This window comes from Lampris incognitus, chromosome 2 (assembly GCF_029633865.1).
Source record: "Lampris incognitus isolate fLamInc1 chromosome 2, fLamInc1.hap2, whole genome shotgun sequence".
In the NCBI taxonomy this organism is placed as follows: domain Eukaryota; kingdom Metazoa; phylum Chordata; class Actinopteri; order Lampriformes; family Lampridae; genus Lampris; species Lampris incognitus.
Window position 1 is genome coordinate 75,740,189 of NC_079212.1, and position 17,370 is coordinate 75,757,558.

The 17,370-nt window shown below is 41.5% G+C and overlaps 1 protein-coding gene across 2 annotated transcripts in view; it reads left to right on the plus strand.

Annotated features, from left to right (window-relative positions):
* The window catches only part of LOC130108367 (natural resistance-associated macrophage protein 2-like), a 273,265-nt gene that overhangs the window by 221,718 nt on the left and 34,177 nt on the right, over positions 1-17,370 (plus strand). For both annotated transcript variants that reach the window (XM_056275274.1, XM_056275273.1), the window contains exons 4-7: positions 10,054-10,193; positions 11,568-11,687; positions 13,850-13,969; positions 14,723-14,829. In XM_056275274.1, the coding sequence (XP_056131249.1) occupies positions 10,054-10,193; positions 11,568-11,687; positions 13,850-13,969; positions 14,723-14,829 (487 nt within the window). The remainder of the gene's footprint in view (positions 1-10,053; positions 10,194-11,567; positions 11,688-13,849; positions 13,970-14,722; positions 14,830-17,370) is intronic.

Genomic DNA, 17,370 nt, shown 5'->3' on the forward strand with positions numbered 1-17,370 from the left:
CTCTGTTGAAGGAATTAATAAGTTGATGTAGGAGAGGTGGTCTGTTGACAGAATTAATAGGTAGATGTTGGAGATATGGTCTGTTGACAGAATTAATAAGTAGTTGTAGGAGAAGTGGTGTGTTTAAAGAATTAATAGGTAGATGTTGGAGAGGTGGTCTGTTGACAGAATTAATAGGTAGATGTTGGAGAGGTGGTCTGTTCACAGAATTAATAAGTAGATGTTGGAGAGGCGGTCTGTTGACAGAATTAATAAGTAGATGTAGGAGAGGTGGTCTGTTGACAGAATTAATAGGTAGATGTAGGAGAGGTGGTCTGTTGACAGAATTAATAGGTAGATGTAGGAGAGGTGGTCTGCTGACAGAATTAATAGGTAGATGTAGGAGAGGTGGTCTGTTGACAGAATTAATAAGTAGATGTAGGAGAGGTGGTCTGTTGACAGAATTAATAAGTAGATGTAGGAGAGGTGGTCTGTTCACAGAATTAATAGGTAGATGTTGGAGATATGGTCTGTTGACAGAATTAATAAGTAGATGTTGGAGAGGCGGTCTGTTGACAGAATTAATAAGTAGATGTAGGAGAGGTGGTCTGTTGACAGAATTAATAAGTAGATGTAGGGGAGGTGGTCTGTTGACAGAATTAATAAGTAGATGTAGGGAAGAAGGTCTGTTGACAGAATTAACAGGTAGATGTAAGAGAGGTTGTCTGTTGACAGAATTAATAGGCAGATGTAGGAGAGGTGGTCTGTTGACAGAATTAATAAGTAGATGTAGGAGAGGCGGTTTGTTGACAGAATTAATAAATAGATGTTGGAGAGGCGGTCTGTTGACAGAATAAATAAGTAGATGTAGGAGAGGTGGGCTGTTGACGGAATTAATAAGTAGATGTAGGAGAGGTGGTCTGTTGACAGAATTAATAAGTATATGTAGGAGAGGTGGTCTGTTGACAGAATTAATAAGTAGATGTAGGAGAGATGGTCTGTTGACAGAATTAATAAGTAGATGTAGGAGAGGTGCTCTGTTGAAGGAATTAATAAGTAGATGTAGGAGAGGTGGTCTGTTGACAGAATTAATAGGTAGATGTTGGAGATATGGTCTGTTGACAGAATTAATAAGTAGATGTAGGAGAAGTGGTGTGTTTAAAGAATTAATAGGTAGATGTTGGAGAGGTGGTCTGTTGACAGAATTAATAGGTAGATGTTGGAGATGCGGTCTGTTCACAGAATTAATAAGTAGATGTTGGAGAGGCGGTCTGTTGACAGAATTAATAAGTAGATGTAGGAGAGGTGGTCTGTTGACAGAATTAATAGGTAGATGTAGGAGAGGTGGTCTGTTGACAGAATTAATAGGTAGATGTAGGAGAGGTGGTCTGCTGACAGAATTAATAGGTAGATGTAGGAGAGGTGGTCTGTTGACAGAATTAATAAGTAGATGTAGGAGAGGTTGTCTGTTGACAGAATTAATAAGTAGATGTAGGAGAGGTGGTCTGTTGACAGAATTAATAGGTAGATGTTGGAGATATGGTCTGTTGACAGAATTAATAAGTAGATGTTGGAGAGGCGGTCTGTTGACAGAATTAATAAGTATATGTAGGAGAGGTGGTCTGTTGACCGAATTAATAAGTAGATGTAGGAGAGGTGGTCTGTTGACAGAATTAATAAGTAGATGTAGGAGAGGTGGTCTGTTGAAAGAATTAATAAGTAGATGTAGGAGAGGTGGTCTGTTGACAGAATTAATAAGTAGATGTAGGAGAGATGGTCTGTTGACAGAATTAATAAGTAGATGTAGGGGAGGCGGTCTGTTGACAGAATTAACAGGTAGATGTAGGAGAGGTGGTCTGTTGACAGAATTAATAGGTAGATGTAGGAGAGGTGGTCTGCTGACAGAATTAATAGGTAGATGTAGGAGAGGTGGTCTGTTGACAGAATTAATAAGTAGATGTAGGAGAGGTGGTCTGTTGACAGAATTGATAGGTAGATGTAGGAGAGGTGGTCTGCTGACAGAATTAATAGGTAGATGTAGGAGAGGTGGTCTGTTGACAGAATTAATAAGTAGATGTAGGAGAGGTGGTCTGTTGACAGAATTAATAAGTAGATGTAGGAGAGGTGGTCTGTTGACAGAATTAATAGGTAGATGTTGGAGATGTGGTCTGTTGACAGAATTAATAAGTAGATGTAGGAGAGGTGGGCTGTTGACAGAATTAATAAGTAGATGTAGGAGAGGTGGTCTGTTGACAGAATTAATAAGTATATGTAGGAGAGGTGGTCTGTTGACAGAATTAATAAGTAGATGTAGGAGAGTTGGTCTGTTGACAGAAGTAATAAGTAAATGTAGGAGAGGTGGTCTGTTGACAGAAGTAATAAGTAGATGTTGGAGAGGTGGTCTGTTGACAGAATTAATAAGTAGATGTAGGAGAGGTGGTCTGTTGACGGAATTAATAAGTAGATGTAGGAGAGGTGCTCTGTTGAAGGAATTAATAAGTAGATGTAGGAGAGGTGGTCTGTTGACAGAATTAATAGGTAGATGTTGGAGATATGGTCTGTTGACAGAATTAATAAGTAGATGTAGGAGAAGTGGTGTGTTTAAAGAATTAATAGGTAGATGTTGGAGAGGTGGTCTGTTGACAGAATTAATAGGTAGATGTTGGAGATGCGGTCTGTTCACAGAATTAATAAGTAGATGTTGGAGAGGCGGTCTGTTGACAGAATTAATAAGTAGATGTAGGAGAGGTGGTCTGTTGACAGAATTAATAGGTAGATGTAGGAGAGGTGGTCTGTTGACAGAATTAATAGGTAGATGTAGGAGAGGTGGTCTGCTGACAGAATTAATAGGTAGATGTAGGAGAGGTGGTCTGTTGACAGAATTAATAAGTAGATGTAGGAGAGGTGGTCTGTTGACAGAATTAATAAGTAGATGTAGGAGAGGTGGTCTGTTGACAGAATTAATAGGTAGATGTTGGAGAGGCGGTCTGTTGACAGAATTAATAAGTATATGTAGGAGAGGTGGTCTGTTGACCGAATTAATAAGTAGATGTAGGAGAGGTGGTCTGTTGACAGAATTAATAAGTAGATGTAGGAGAGATGGTCTGTTGACAGAATTAATAAGTAGATGTAGGGGAGGCGGTCTGTTGACAGAATTAACAGGTAGATGTAGGAGAGGTGGTCTGTTGACAGAATTAATAGGTAGATGTAGGAGAGGTGATCTGCTGACAGAATTAATAGGTAGATGTAGGAGAGGTGGTCTTTTGACAGAATTAATAAGTAGATGTAGGAGAGGTGGTCTGTTGACAGAATTAATAGGTAGATGTAGGAGAGGTGGTCTGCTGACAGAATTAATAGGTAGATGTAGGAGAGGTGGTCTGTTGTCAGAATTAATAAGTAGATGTAGGAGAGGTGGTCTGTTGACAGAATTAATAGGTAGATGTTGGAGAGGTGGTCTGTTGACAGAATTAATAAGTAGATGTTGGAGAGGTGGTCTGTTGACAGAATTAATAGGTACATGTTGGAGAGGTGGTCTGTTGACAGAATTAATAAGTAGATGTTGGAGAGGCGGTTTGTTGACAGAATTAATAAGTAGATGTAGGAGAGGTGGTCTGTTGACAGAATTAATAAGTATATGTAGTAGAGGTGGTCTGTTGACAGAATTAATAAGTAGATGTAGGAGAGGTGGTCTGTTGACAGAATTAATAAGTAGATGTAGGAGAGGTGGTCTGTTGAAAGAATTAATAAGTAGATGTTGGAGAGGTGGTCTGTTGACAGAATTAATAAGTAGATGTAGGAGAGGTGGTCTGTTGACAGAATTAATAGGTAGATGTAGGAGAGGTGGTCTGCTGACAGAATTAATAGGTAGATGTAGGAGAGGTGGTCTGTTGACAGAATTAATAAGTAGATGTAGGAGAGGTGGTCTGTTGACAGAATTAATAGGTAGATGTTGGAGAGGTGGTCTGTTGACAGAATTAATAAGTAGATGTTGGAGAGGTGGTCTGTTAACAGAATTAATAGGTACATGTTGGAGAGGTGGTCTGTTGACAGAATTAATAAGTAGATGTTGGAGAGGCGGTTTGTTGACAGAATTAATAAGTAGATGTAGGAGAGGTGGTCTGTTGACAGAATTAATAAGTATATGTAGTAGAGGTGGTCTGTTGACAGAATTAACAGGTAGATGTAGGAGAGTTGGTCTGTTGACAGAATTAATAGGTAGATGTAGGAGAGGTGGTCTTTTGACAGAATTGATAAGTAGATGTAGGAGAGGTGGTCTGTTGACAGAATTAATAAGTAGATGTAGGAGAGGTGGTCTGTTGACAGAATTAATAAGTAGATGTAGGAGAGGTGGTCTGTTGAAAGAATTAATAAGTAGATGTAGGAGAGGTGGTCTGTTGACAGAATTAATAAGTAGATGTAGGAGAAGTGGTGTGTTGACAGAATTAATAAGTAGATGTAGGGGAGGCGGTCTGTTGACAGAATTAACAGGTAGATGTAGGAGAGGTGGTCTGTTGACAGAATTAATAGGTAGATGTAGGAGAGGTGGTCTGCTGACAGAATTAATAGGTAGATGTAGGAGAGGTGGTCTGCTGACAGAATTAATAGGTGGATGTAGGAGAGTTGGTCTGTTGACAGAAGTAATAAGTAAATGTAGGAGAGGTGGTCTGTTGACAGAAGTAATAAGTAGATGTTGGAGAGGTGGTCTGTTGACAGAATTAATAAGTAGATGTAGGAGAGGTGGTCTGTTGACAGAAGTAATAAGTAAATGTAGGAGAGGTGGTCTGTTGACAGAATTAATAGGCAGATGTAGGGAGGGGTGGTCTGTTGACAGAATTAATAAGTAGATGTAGGAGAGGCGGTCTGTTGACAGAATTAATAAATAGATGTTGGAGAGGCGGTCTGTTGACAGAATAAATAAGTAGATGTAGGAGAGGTGGGCTGTTGACAGAATTAATAAGTAGATGTAGGAGAGGTGGTCTGTTGACAGAATTAATAAGTATATGTAGGAGAGGTGGTCTGTTGACAGAATTAATAAGTAGATGTAGGAGAGATGGTCTGTTGACAGAATTAATAAGTAGATGTAGGAGAGGTGCACTGTTGAAGGAATTAATAAGTAGATGTAGGAGAGGTGGTCTGTTGACAGAATTAATAGGTAGATGTTGGAGATATGGTCTGTTGACAGAATTAATAAGTAGATGTAGGAGAAGTGGTGTGTTTAAAGAATTAATAGGTAGATGTTGGAGAGGTGGTCTGTTGACAGAATTAATAGGTAGATGTTGGAGATGCGGTCTGTTCACAGAATTAATAAGTAGATGTTGGAGAGGCGGTCTGTTGACAGAATTAATAAGTAGATGTAGGAGAGGTGGTCTGTTGACAGAATTAATAGGTAGATGTAGGAGAGGTGGTCTGTTGACAGAATTAATAGGTAGATGTAGGAGAGGTGGTCTGCTGACAGAATTAATAGGTAGATGTAGGAGAGGTGGTCTGTTGACAGAATTAATAAGTAGATGTAGGAGAGGTGGTCTGTTGACAGAATTAATAAGTAGATGTAGGAGAGGTGGTCTGTTGACAGAATTAATAGGTAGATGTTGGAGATATGGTCTGTTGACAGAATTAATAAGTAGATGTTGGAGAGGCGGTCTGTTGACAGAATTAATAAGTATATGTAGGAGAGGTGGTCTGTTGACCGAATTAATAAGTAGATGTAGGAGAGGTGGTCTGTTGACAGAATTAATAAGTAGATGTAGGAGAGGTGGTCTGTTGAAAGAATTAATAAGTAGATGTAGGAGAGGTGGTCTGTTGACAGAATTAATAAGTAGATGTAGGAGAGATGGTCTGTTGACAGAATTAATAAGTAGATGTAGGGGAGGCGGTCTGTTGACAGAATTAACAGGTAGATGTAGGAGAGGTGGTCTGTTGACAGAATTAATAGGTAGATGTAGGAGAGGTGGTCTGCTGACAGAATTAATAGGTAGATGTAGGAGAGGTGGTCTGTTGACAGAATTAATAAGTAGATGTAGGAGAGGTGGTCTGTTGACAGAATTAATAGGTAGATGTAGGAGAGGTGGTCTGCTGACAGAATTAATAGGTAGATGTAGGAGAGGTGGTCTGTTGACAGAATTAATAAGTAGATGTAGGAGAGGTGGTCTGTTGACAGAATTAATAGGTAGATGTTGGAGAGGTGGTCTGTTGACAGAATTAATAAGTAGATGTAGGAGAGGTGGTCTGTTGACAGAATTAATAAGTATATGTAGTAGAGTTGGTCTGTTGACAGAATTAATAGGTAGATGTAGGAGAGGTGGTCTTTTGACAGAATTGATAAGTAGATGTAGGAGAGGTGGTCTGTTGACAGAATTAATAAGTAGATGTAGGAGAGGTGGTCTGTTGACAGAATTAATAAGTAGATGTAGGAGAGGTGGTCTGTTGACAGAATTAATAAGTAGATGTAGGAGAGGTGGTCTGTTGACAGAATTAATAAGTAGATGTAGGAGAAGTGGTGTGTTGACAGAATTAATAAGTAGATGTAGGGGAGGCGGTCTGTTGACAGAATTAACAGGTAGATGTAGGAGAGGTGGTCTGTTGACAGAATTAATAGGTAGATGTAGGAGAGGTGGTCTGCTGACAGAATTAATAGGTAGATGTAGGAGAGGTGGTCTGCTGACAGAATTAATAGGTGGATGTAGGAGAGTTGGTCTGTTGACAGAAGTAATAAGTAAATGTAGGAGAGGTGGTCTGTTGACAGAAGTAATAAGTAGATGTTGGAGAGGTGGTCTGTTGACAGAATTAATAAGTAGATGTAGGAGAGGTGGTCTGTTGACAGAAGTAATAAGTAAATGTAGGAGAGGTGGTCTGTTGACAGAAGTAATAAGTAGATGTTGGAGAGGTGGTCTTTTGACAGAATTAATAAGTAGATGTAGGAGAGGTGGTCTGTTGACGGAATTAATAAGTAGATGTAGGAGAGGTGCTCTGTTGAAGGAATTAATAAGTTGATGTAGGAGAGGTGGTCTGTTGACAGAATTAATAGGTAGATGTTGGAGATATGGTCTGTTGACAGAATTAATAAGTAGTTGTAGGAGAAGTGGTGTGTTTAAAGAATTAATAGGTAGATGTTGGAGAGGTGGTCTGTTGACAGAATTAATAGGTAGATGTTGGAGAGGTGGTCTGTTCACAGAATTAATAAGTAGATGTTGGAGAGGCGGTCTGTTGACAGAATTAATAAGTAGATGTAGGAGAGGTGGTCTGTTGACAGAATTAATAGGTAGATGTCGGAGAGGCGGTCTGTTGACAGAATTAATAGGTAGATGTAGGAGAGGTGGTCTGCTGACAGAATTAATAGGTAGATATAGGAGAGGTGGTCTGTTGACAGAATTAATAAGTAGATGTAGGAGAGGTGGTCTGTTGACAGAATTAATAAGTAGATGTAGGAGAGGTGGTCTGTTCACAGAATTAATAGGTAGATGTTGGAGATATGGTCTGTTGACAGAATTAATAAGTAGATGTTGGAGAGGCGGTCTGTTGACAGAATTAATAAGTAGATGTAGGAGAGGTGGTCTGTTGACAGAATTAATAAGTAGATGTAGGAGAGGTGGTCTGTTGACAGAATTAATAAGTAGATGTAGGAGAGGTGGTCTGTTGACAGAATTAATAAGTAGATGTAGGGGAGGTGGTCTGTTGACAGAATTAATAAGTAGATGTAGGGAAGAAGGTCTGTTGACAGAATTAACAGGTAGATGTAAGAGAGGTTGTCTGTTGACAGAATTAATAGGCAGATGTAGGAGAGGTGGTCTGTTGACAGAATTAATAAGTAGATGTAGGAGAGGCGGTCTGTTGACAGAATTAATAAATAGATGTTGGAGAGGCGGTCTGTTGACAGAATTAATAAGTAGATGTAGGAGAGGTGGGCTGTTGACAGAATTAATAAGTAGATGTAGGAGAGGTGGTCTGTTGACAGAATTAATAAGTATATGTAGGAGAGGTGGTCTGTTGACAGAATTAATAAGTAGATGTAGGAGAGATGGTCTGTTGACAGAATTAATAAGTAGATGTAGGGGAGGCGGTCTGTTGACAGAATTAACAGGTAGATGTAGGAGAGGCGGTCTGTTGACAGAATTAATAGGTAGATGTAGGAGAGGTGGTCTGCTGACAGAATTAATAGGTAGATGTAGGAGAGGTGGTCTGTTGACAGAATTAATAAGTAGATGTAGGAGAGGTGGTCTGTTGACAGAATTAATAGGTAGATGTTGGAGATGTGGTCTGTTGACAGAATTAATAAGTAGATGTTGTAGAGGTGGTCTGTTGACAGAATTAATAGGTACATGTTGGAGAGGTGGTCTGTTGACAGAATTAATAAGTAGATGTTGGAGAGGCGGTTTGTTGACAGAATTAATAAGTAGATGTAGGAGAGGTGGTCTGTTGACAGAATTAATAAGTATATGTAGGAGAGGTGGTCTGTTGACAGAATTAACAGGTAGATGTAGGAGAGTTGGTCTGTTGACAGAATTAATAGGTAGATGTAGGAGAGGTGGTCTGTTGACAGAATTGATAAGTAGATGTAGGAGAGGTGGTCTGTTGACAGAATTAATAAGAAGATGCTCGGGAGGCGGTCTGTTGACAGAATTAATAGGTAGATGTAGGAGAGGTGGTTTGTTGACAGAGTTAATAGGTAGATGTAGGAGAGGCGGTCTGTTGACAGAATTAATAGGTAGATGTAGTAGAGGCGGTCTGTTGACAGAATTAATAGGTAGATGTAGGAGAGGTGCTCTGTTGACAGAATTAATTGGTAGATGTAGAAGAGGTGGTCTGCTGACAGACTGGAATGGAGAGAATTGTGGTTGTTTGGGGTGGCTGGCAAAGTGAGCTGATGTAATGTTAATTTATTAAATGATGTTTTAAGCCGTGGAAGGTTAGCTGACACGCTAAGGAGGAATATAGGCCATCATGAAAAGAGGACAGCTGAGGTGTGGAGTGTTTTTAGGAGTTTAATGGAAGAGATGTTAATATGTTCTATTGTTGTGTTGGAGAATAAGAGTTTGTTGGTGGATTTGTAGATGGGAGCACTTTTGTTGTGACTGGGGAAGGAGGGAGGGTAATGTTGGGTTTTGGTGGAACAGTGTACTGTGTGGGGTATATGTGTATTTTTTGTGTGATTTCTTTGATTTGGTGGGGGGTCTGTAGGCTGGAAGCCACACCAAGGCCTACCGGTTACCTCACCATTTTACAGAATCTTTGACTCTGTAGAGATTGACGGGTTTGTGAAATGTTTTGTTTCCCTGTTTGTGTGGTATATGTGTGTTGTATTTTGAATGTTTTTTTCGATCGAATAAAAGAGAAAAAAAGGAAGATTAGTCATACTACGTCATGATGTGGTCTGAGTATCATGTGACGTACTTGGTAAAAGCTTGGTAAAAGGTGAACCAGTCACACGTGTTTTGGGAGTTGCACAATAAATGGAGACTAACAGTTCCATTAAAAAACATAGAACCCTTTGACACACTTAAACACACAAACCTCATGAAAGGTTTGCTACATTTACACCACACATTTCTTAGTAGGAAATGCAATTTCTTACCTTATGGCTCCATCTTGGCCTCTGATACAGCCGTCGTCCTTGTCTTACAAGATACCGAGTCCTTTATCGTGTCTTTAAAGGCCATGTGTTTAGCCAGTTCACACTGAATGGCAAGTGCTGCCATTATCATTGCTTATGTTTAGGATAATCATGATTATTGCTGGCCTCCACGCCCCCCCCCCAGCAGCTGAGCCCGAGAAAGCTTTACCCCCTTTCCCCCCTTATGAGCAGCCCTGTCTGCCACTGACATCACCAGAGGTACATTTTGGAAACGTTTCCATACAATTTCGGCTGTGTTTCAAAGACACGTAGAAGACTGCTCATTATTATGGATGTTAATGGAGTGTTGTCCCCACAACATCGACAGATCGTGTTGAAAATAGTGGGGGGTTCATTTTCACTAACGATCCCAGATCGTTCTGTTAACAAAGTCACACAACATTTTTTTTTGCATTTATGCATTTATGAAACCATATGTCCTTGTGTTTCATTTTGTGATATTTTAGAGGACTCTCCTCAGGATCATGGAGTTATCCAAGCAACTCGGTATAGCTCCATATCTCCCCCCGTCTCCCCTGGGTCTCAGGAGGAAACCTTCACCACTTACTTTGAGGAGAAGGTGCCTATTCCAGAGAATGTCAACCAGGTACTGATCATAGCCACAGTGAATCTGAATTGTTGGGTGACATCAAATCTGTGACGACTGTTCATCAAATTTAACCATGCTGGACTTTGTTGGCAAAACATTAAATTGTTCAATGAAAGCTTGTGACCTCAGAGAGCCAGTGATATTATTTGGAGATAAGTGGTCTCAAATGGGTTTGGCATTATTTCAAGTCCTTCCAAGAAAGGTGAATCAGTTCATCTGGACACGTTTATTGACAGAAACGTTTCATCATCATCTAAGTGACCTCTTCAGTCTCACCTGACTGCAGGTACCCCACCCTTATAAACAATACAGTGGCTGCAGGAACCCCACCCTCATAAACAATACAGTGGCTGCAGGAGCCCCACCCTTATAAACAATACAGTGGCTGCAGGAACCCCACCCTCATAAACAATACAGTGGCTGCAGGAACCCCACCCTTATAAACAATACAGTGGCTGCAGGAACCCCACCCTCATAAACAATACAGTGACTGCAGGTACCCCACCCTTATAAACAATACAGTGACTGCAGGTGACTCCCCGTTCAAACCTCTTTGACTCCCCGTTCAAACCAACGTTCCTCCCTATCAAGGATGTGCACATCCTCATCCTTGAAAGAGTGGCCACTGGTCTGTAGATGGTGTAGACTGTGGAGTCCTGGTCTGTAGATGGTGTAGACTGTGGAGTCCTGGTCTGTAGATGGTGTAGACTATGGAGTCCTGGTCTGTAGATGGTGTAGACTGTGGAGTCCTGGCCTGTAGATGGTGTAGACTGTGGAGTCCTGACGTAGATGATGTAGACTGTGGAGTCCTGGCCTGTAGATGGTGTAGACTGTGGAGTCCTGGTCTGACGTGTTAGCTCTCCTGTGTTGTATCATCCTCTTGGCCATCGTCTGTTTGGTTTCCCCAATGTACAAGTCACGGCAATCCTCCTGGCACTGAACAGCTACACTATACTGCTCTGTTTGTGCCGGGGGACCCGATCCTTGGGGTGGACCAACTTTTGGTGCAGCGTGTTTTGGGGTTTGAAAGCCACTGAAACGCAGTGTTTTGAAAATACACGTCTGAACTTTTCCATGTCGTTCAAGTTGAGACTGAAGAGGACAATTAGATGAGTGATGAAACGTTTCTGTCGATCAGCATTGTGTCCAGATGAACTGATCCAACCTTCTTTACCTGGATTATTGAGCACGCATAACTACTTTTTTAGTCCTTGTTGAGTTGTGACGAGGTCTGTTCAGATTTTGGGTTTTTAATATCTGAGGTTTTAGGAAGCAAACCCTTTTCACCCACATCTAAAATAGAATTGCATATCATGAAAAATTAACATCTACACTGTAAAACATTTTCAATTCACTGATCTTCTCTTTCAGATGTTCAGTTTCCGTAAACTCTGGGCTTTCACTGGACCTGGCTTTTTAATGAGTATCGCCTACTTGGACCCAGGGAACATTGAGTCTGACCTGCAGTCCGGCGCTAAAGCAGGCTTTAAGGTTAATATGGGAATCAGAATCAATGTTTATTAGCCAAATGTGCATATGACGAATTTGACTCCGGTTTATAGCAGCTCCTAGTACTCACGTATATCACTCAAAAGAAAAGGAAACAAAAAAGAAAGAAATGGAGTAATGAATAGGATACTGGAGGTATGTATGCACAACAAGGTATGTCACAACTACACAAAGTTTTGCTATGGGTGAATAATTTATAACTTGTGATTATATATTATACACTAAAAATATATACTATGTATTTATCTATTATATATCCATCCATCCATCCATTATCCAAACCGCTTATCCTGCTCTCAGGGTCGCAGGGATGCTGGAGCCTATCCCAGCAGTCATTGGGCGGCAGGCAGGGAGACACCCTGGACAGGCCGCCAGGCCATCACAAGGCCCAATTATATATTATATAATGTTATATTAAATATCATATACTATATTATATACTCATGTTTTTTGTATTTCTTTATTTCAGATCCCCATTAATCATCAGATCCCCATTAATCACTGCCTCAGCAGCGACTTCCTGGGGTCTAGCAGTACAACAGTTAATTTAAAAGTCAACAAGCAAAAACAGAACATTTACATGTTATGATTATATTCTCATCATCTCATCTCATCATCAGCTGCTTCTCCGGGGTCGGGTTGCGGTGGCAGCAAGCTAAGCAGGGCACTCCAGACGTCCCTCTCCCCAGCAACACCCTCCACCTCCTTCTGGGGGATCCCAAGGTGTTCCCAGGCCCGATTGGACATGTAGTCCCTCCAGCGAGTTCTGGGTCTACCCCGGGGTCTCCTCCCAGTTGGATGTGCCCGGAAAACCTCCAAAGGAAGGCGCCCAGGAGGCGTCCTAATCAGATTCCCGAACCACCTCAACTGGCTCCTTTCAACGCGAAGGAGCAGTGGCTCTACTCCGAGCTCCCTCCGGATGTCCGAGCTCCTCACCCTATCTCTAAGGCTGAGCCCAGACACCTTACGGAGGAAACTCATTTCAGCTGCTTTTATCCTTGATCTCACCCCTTCGGTCACTACCCAAAGCTCATGACCGTAGGTGAGGGTTGGAACGAAGACTGACTGTTAAATTGAGAGCTTTGACTTCCAACTCAGCTCCCTCTTCACCACGACGGTCCAGTACAATGTCCCCATTACTGCTGATGCTGCACCAATCTGCCGGTCAATCTCCCACTCCATCCTACCCTCAGTCATGAACAAGACCCTGAGATACTTGAACTCCTTCACTTGAGGCAACAACTCGTCTCCAACCCGGAGGGAGCAATCCACCATTTTCCGGTAGAGAACCATGGTCTCAGACTTGGAGGTGCTGACTCTCATCCCAGCCATTTCACACTCAGCTGCAAACCGCCCCAGTGCACGCCAGAGGTCGCGTTCTGATGAAGCCAACAAAACCACATCATCTGCGATGAGCAGAGATGCAATTCTGAGGTTCCCAAAACGGACACACTCCTCACCTTGGCTGCGCCTTGAGATCCTGTCCATGAATATCACAAACAGAATTGGAGATAAGGGACAACCTTGGTTGAGTCCGACACCCACCGAAAACGTGTTTGACTTTGTGCTGAGAATGCAGACACAGTTCTCACTTTGGTTATACAAGGACCGGATGGCTTGGATGGCCTCTATCCAGATGTAATCCGCTGTCGGAGGGGGCTTCACTAAGCCAGGTTTCAGTGAAACAAAGTTTAGTAGAACATGCAAAGGCATTGTTAGTCCCTTTGAGGAGAAGCAGCTCGTCCATTTTGTTGGGCATGGAGCAGAGGTTCTCCAGGTTACATTCGCTGGGAGCGCAGATAAAAAATCCCCGCTGTCGGAGCCTCACCAGCACACCGGTGCTTTCCCCCTGCCTGCGCTGCCTCCATGTCTCACAGAGAGTTGCTGTTCCTCCAACTAAGTGGTGAAAAACTATCTGGAGTGAAGTGCCTCATGTTAAGCAGTTCTTCTCTAGGGAAAGTAATGGGGTTAACGTAACTGAACACCCAGGATAACCAAAAACAAAAGTACTAGAGAGCGCTGTACTGATGCTGCCATCATGATACTTATCCATGGGATTGACTGTTGGTTTGTCTTTCATTGCAAATGTTTATATACCGTCACCATATTTCTAAGATTGCTAAACTTTTGTCTTCCTCTCTCAGCTCCTATGGGTGCTGCTTGGAGCCACTATCATCGGGCTTCTCTTGCAAAGGCTAGCTGCACGGCTGGGAGTTGTTACTGGGATGCACCTGGCAGAAGTTTGCAACCGCCAGTATCCCACTGTGAGGATTACCTGTTCTTATCACATGTAGTTTTTATTTTCCTGTTTTATGACCTTCACACACACATGGTTGAAAGCCATTACTGTGTGTGACATAACGCAACAGCCTTCTGAATTTGTAGATCAATTCACCAAAATTTAAAATGAGATGGCTGCTTTTTCTCTTCAAAAGCCACTGTCATTGGGTGTCCCTTGCAAAGGCTAGCTGCATAAAGAGGAGTTGTTACCGGGACGCACATTGTGGAAGTTTGTGGGTCCCCAGTTTCCCTTTGTCAGCAACACCTAGTCTCACCACATATGGCTGATTTATTTATTTATTTATTGTTGGTTTAAGTTTGGCTTAGGCCCATGGCATTTTCACGCGCAGTTATGGCTGATACCACAGCACAACATGCCTTTACATCTGTAGATGTAGTTGTCCAGAGTTTCAAAATGCCATGGCTACTTTTTCTATTTGACTTTATAAGCAAGCATCAGATTTACCTGTTCATGACTGCCTGTCCTGCACATTACATACAGGACAGGCAGTCTGGTCATGACTGCCTTTCCTGTGCCTGCCCGCCATATTCTTTTTTTCCACATCAGAATACTACAAACCTGCTGTGTGAAGGAAAAAAAACAAAGGTTTTGGGTTACATGAAGGCCCCATTAAAAGGATTTCTCCCATTAAAAGGATTTCTTTTGAGTGGGGCCTTTATGTAACCCAAAGCCTTTTTCTTCTTCTTCTTCTAAGCGTGTGAGTTTTCTGTTTTAGGTCCCCCGCATTATCCTGTGGCTGATGGTGGAGCTGGCAATCATCGGCTCTGACATGCAGGAGGTCATCGGCTGTGCGATTGCCCTCAACCTGCTGTCGGTGGGCAGGTAGGACCGCTGCACAGCACAGCGCTTTAAGGTTTGGTGATATGAGCTAAAACTCAAGTCACAGTATGTTCCTCTGTCTAGATGATGTTGGCATGTCATGATGTCCAAAAAGAAACCTCAGTCGTATGTCATGAGAGTTGAAAATAGCAGCTGACAAGGTTCATTTGACCCTTAATTAGCTGAACAGGACCGAGTATACAGATTTATACATGCTTTCTTGTGGAATTCAGTTCACTTCTGAGGGTAAACAGAACATGAGGGTATATGGATGACTAAGCTAGAAGGTAAAATAAGAAAATATTTCAAATACTTTGCAGGTGAAGAAAATGAGTTTGTGTACCAAAAAAAAATTCTACTGGCCTTGGTTGTGTGGCTAATAAAACAATGTAATGTAATCTAATATAATGTAATCTAATGTACTCTAATCTAATGTAATGTAATGTAATGTATGTAATCTCCATGTGCATCAGATTTTTTGTTACATGTTGGAAAGGCAGTAGGAGCAAGTACACACTTGTTGTTGTCCTACCCCTTCTCACCTAATCTTAAATTAATTCAGCTACTGTACATTACAAATTGTCTGTGAATGTTCTCATTCATCCAGGTCATGGTTATCCAAAGGAGTTGAATCAAGTGCAACTGGGCTTGGTATATATCCGTGAAGACATTTCGCCTCTCATCCAAGAGGCTTCCTCAGTTCGTGCCTTTCTGACTAGACCAAGCTAGTCTGACTAGCTTGGTCTAGTCAGAAAGGCCAAGCTAACCAGACTAGCTTGGTCTAGTCAGAAAGGCCAAGCTAATCAGACTAGCTTGGTCTAGTCAGAAAGGCCAAGCTAATCAGACTAGCTTGGTCTAGTCAGAAAGGCCAAGCTAATCAGACTAGCTTGGTCTAGTCAGAAAGGCACGAACTGAGGAAGCCTTTTGGATGAGAGGCGAAACGTCTTCACGGATATATACCAAGTCCAGTTGCACTTGATTCAACTCCTTTGGATATTACAAACTTAATTCCCACTGTACTGTGTAGTTCACATTTAATGCAAGTTGTGCTGCACAATACAAACTCACCTGCTGTGAACAATAAGAGAGAAAAGAAAACACACGAGAGAAAGAAAAGAAAAACATACTAATGTCATGTAGCAAGAATAAACAGATCTCAATGCTCCGTACAACCCAAATATCCACTCGGAGTCAGAAAGAAAAATGTAATAAGAAATGTTGGGAGATAACTTAGATAGTTAACACAACTCTTCATCATCCCTATATCTCTTGATAATTACACCTTTGTACTTCTTGAACTGTGTAGTGTTTGTACTGTGTTTGAGTTCCATGCTCACACTGTTCCACAGATTGAAATGCCATGCTCTTCAAAGGTGTTCGGACACATAATTTCTTGAAGTTTGATTCCCCTCTCAAGTTATATTCCCCTTCTCTATCTGAGAATATACGTATTTTGTATATTACTCGGTAGGAGATTGTTTCTTGCTTTGAACATTATTTGTGCTGTGTTAAAATTCTACTACATCCCTGAACGTCAAGGCACTTGATTTTAAAGATAGCTTGTTGGTGTGTTCACCTTATCCTACATTATTAACTATGCTTATGGCTCATTTTGTATACATAATGGTTGTACGTTGGTTTTGTTGGTGTTACCCCATACCTCCACACAATAGATCATCCATCCGTTATCCAAACTGCTTATCCTGCTGTCAGGGTCGCGGGGATGCTAGAGCCTATCCCAGCATTCGCTGGGCAGCAGGTGGGGAGACACCCTGGACATTTCTGTTGTGGTCACCTCCAAAAGCTGCTGTAAATTCTATATAAAATATATACATATACACTACCGTTCAAAAGTTTGGGATCACCCAAACAATTTCGTGTTTTCCATGAAAAGTCACACTTATTCACCACCATATGTTGTGAAATGAATAGAAAATAGAGTCAAGACATTGACAAGGTTAGAAATAATGATTTGTATTTGAAATAAGATTTTTTTTACATCAAACTTTGCTTTCGTCAAAGAATCCTCCATTTGCAGCAATTACAGCATTGCAGACCTTTGGCATTCTGGCTGTTAATTTGTTGAGGTAATCTGGAGAAATTGCACCCCACGCTTCCAGAAGCAGCTCCCACAAGTTGGATTGGTTGGATGGGCACTTCTTTGAGCAGATTGAGTTTCTGGAGCATCACATTTGTGGGGTCAATTAAACGCTCAAAATGGCCAGAAAAAGAGAACTTTCATCTGAAACTCGACAGTCTATTCTTGTTCTTAGAAATGAAGGCTATTCCATGCGAGAAATTGCTAAGAAATTGAAGATTTCCTACACCGGTGTGTACTACTCCCTTCAGAGGACAGCACAAACAGGCTCTAACCAGAGTAGAAAAAGAAGTGGGAGGCCGCGTTGCACAACTGAGCAAGAAGATAAGTACATTAGAGTCTCTAGTTTGAGAAACAGACGCCTCACAGGTCCCCAACTGGCATCTTCATTAAATAGTACCTGTTAGAGCCTGTTTGTGCTGTCCTCTGAAGGGAGTAGTACACAC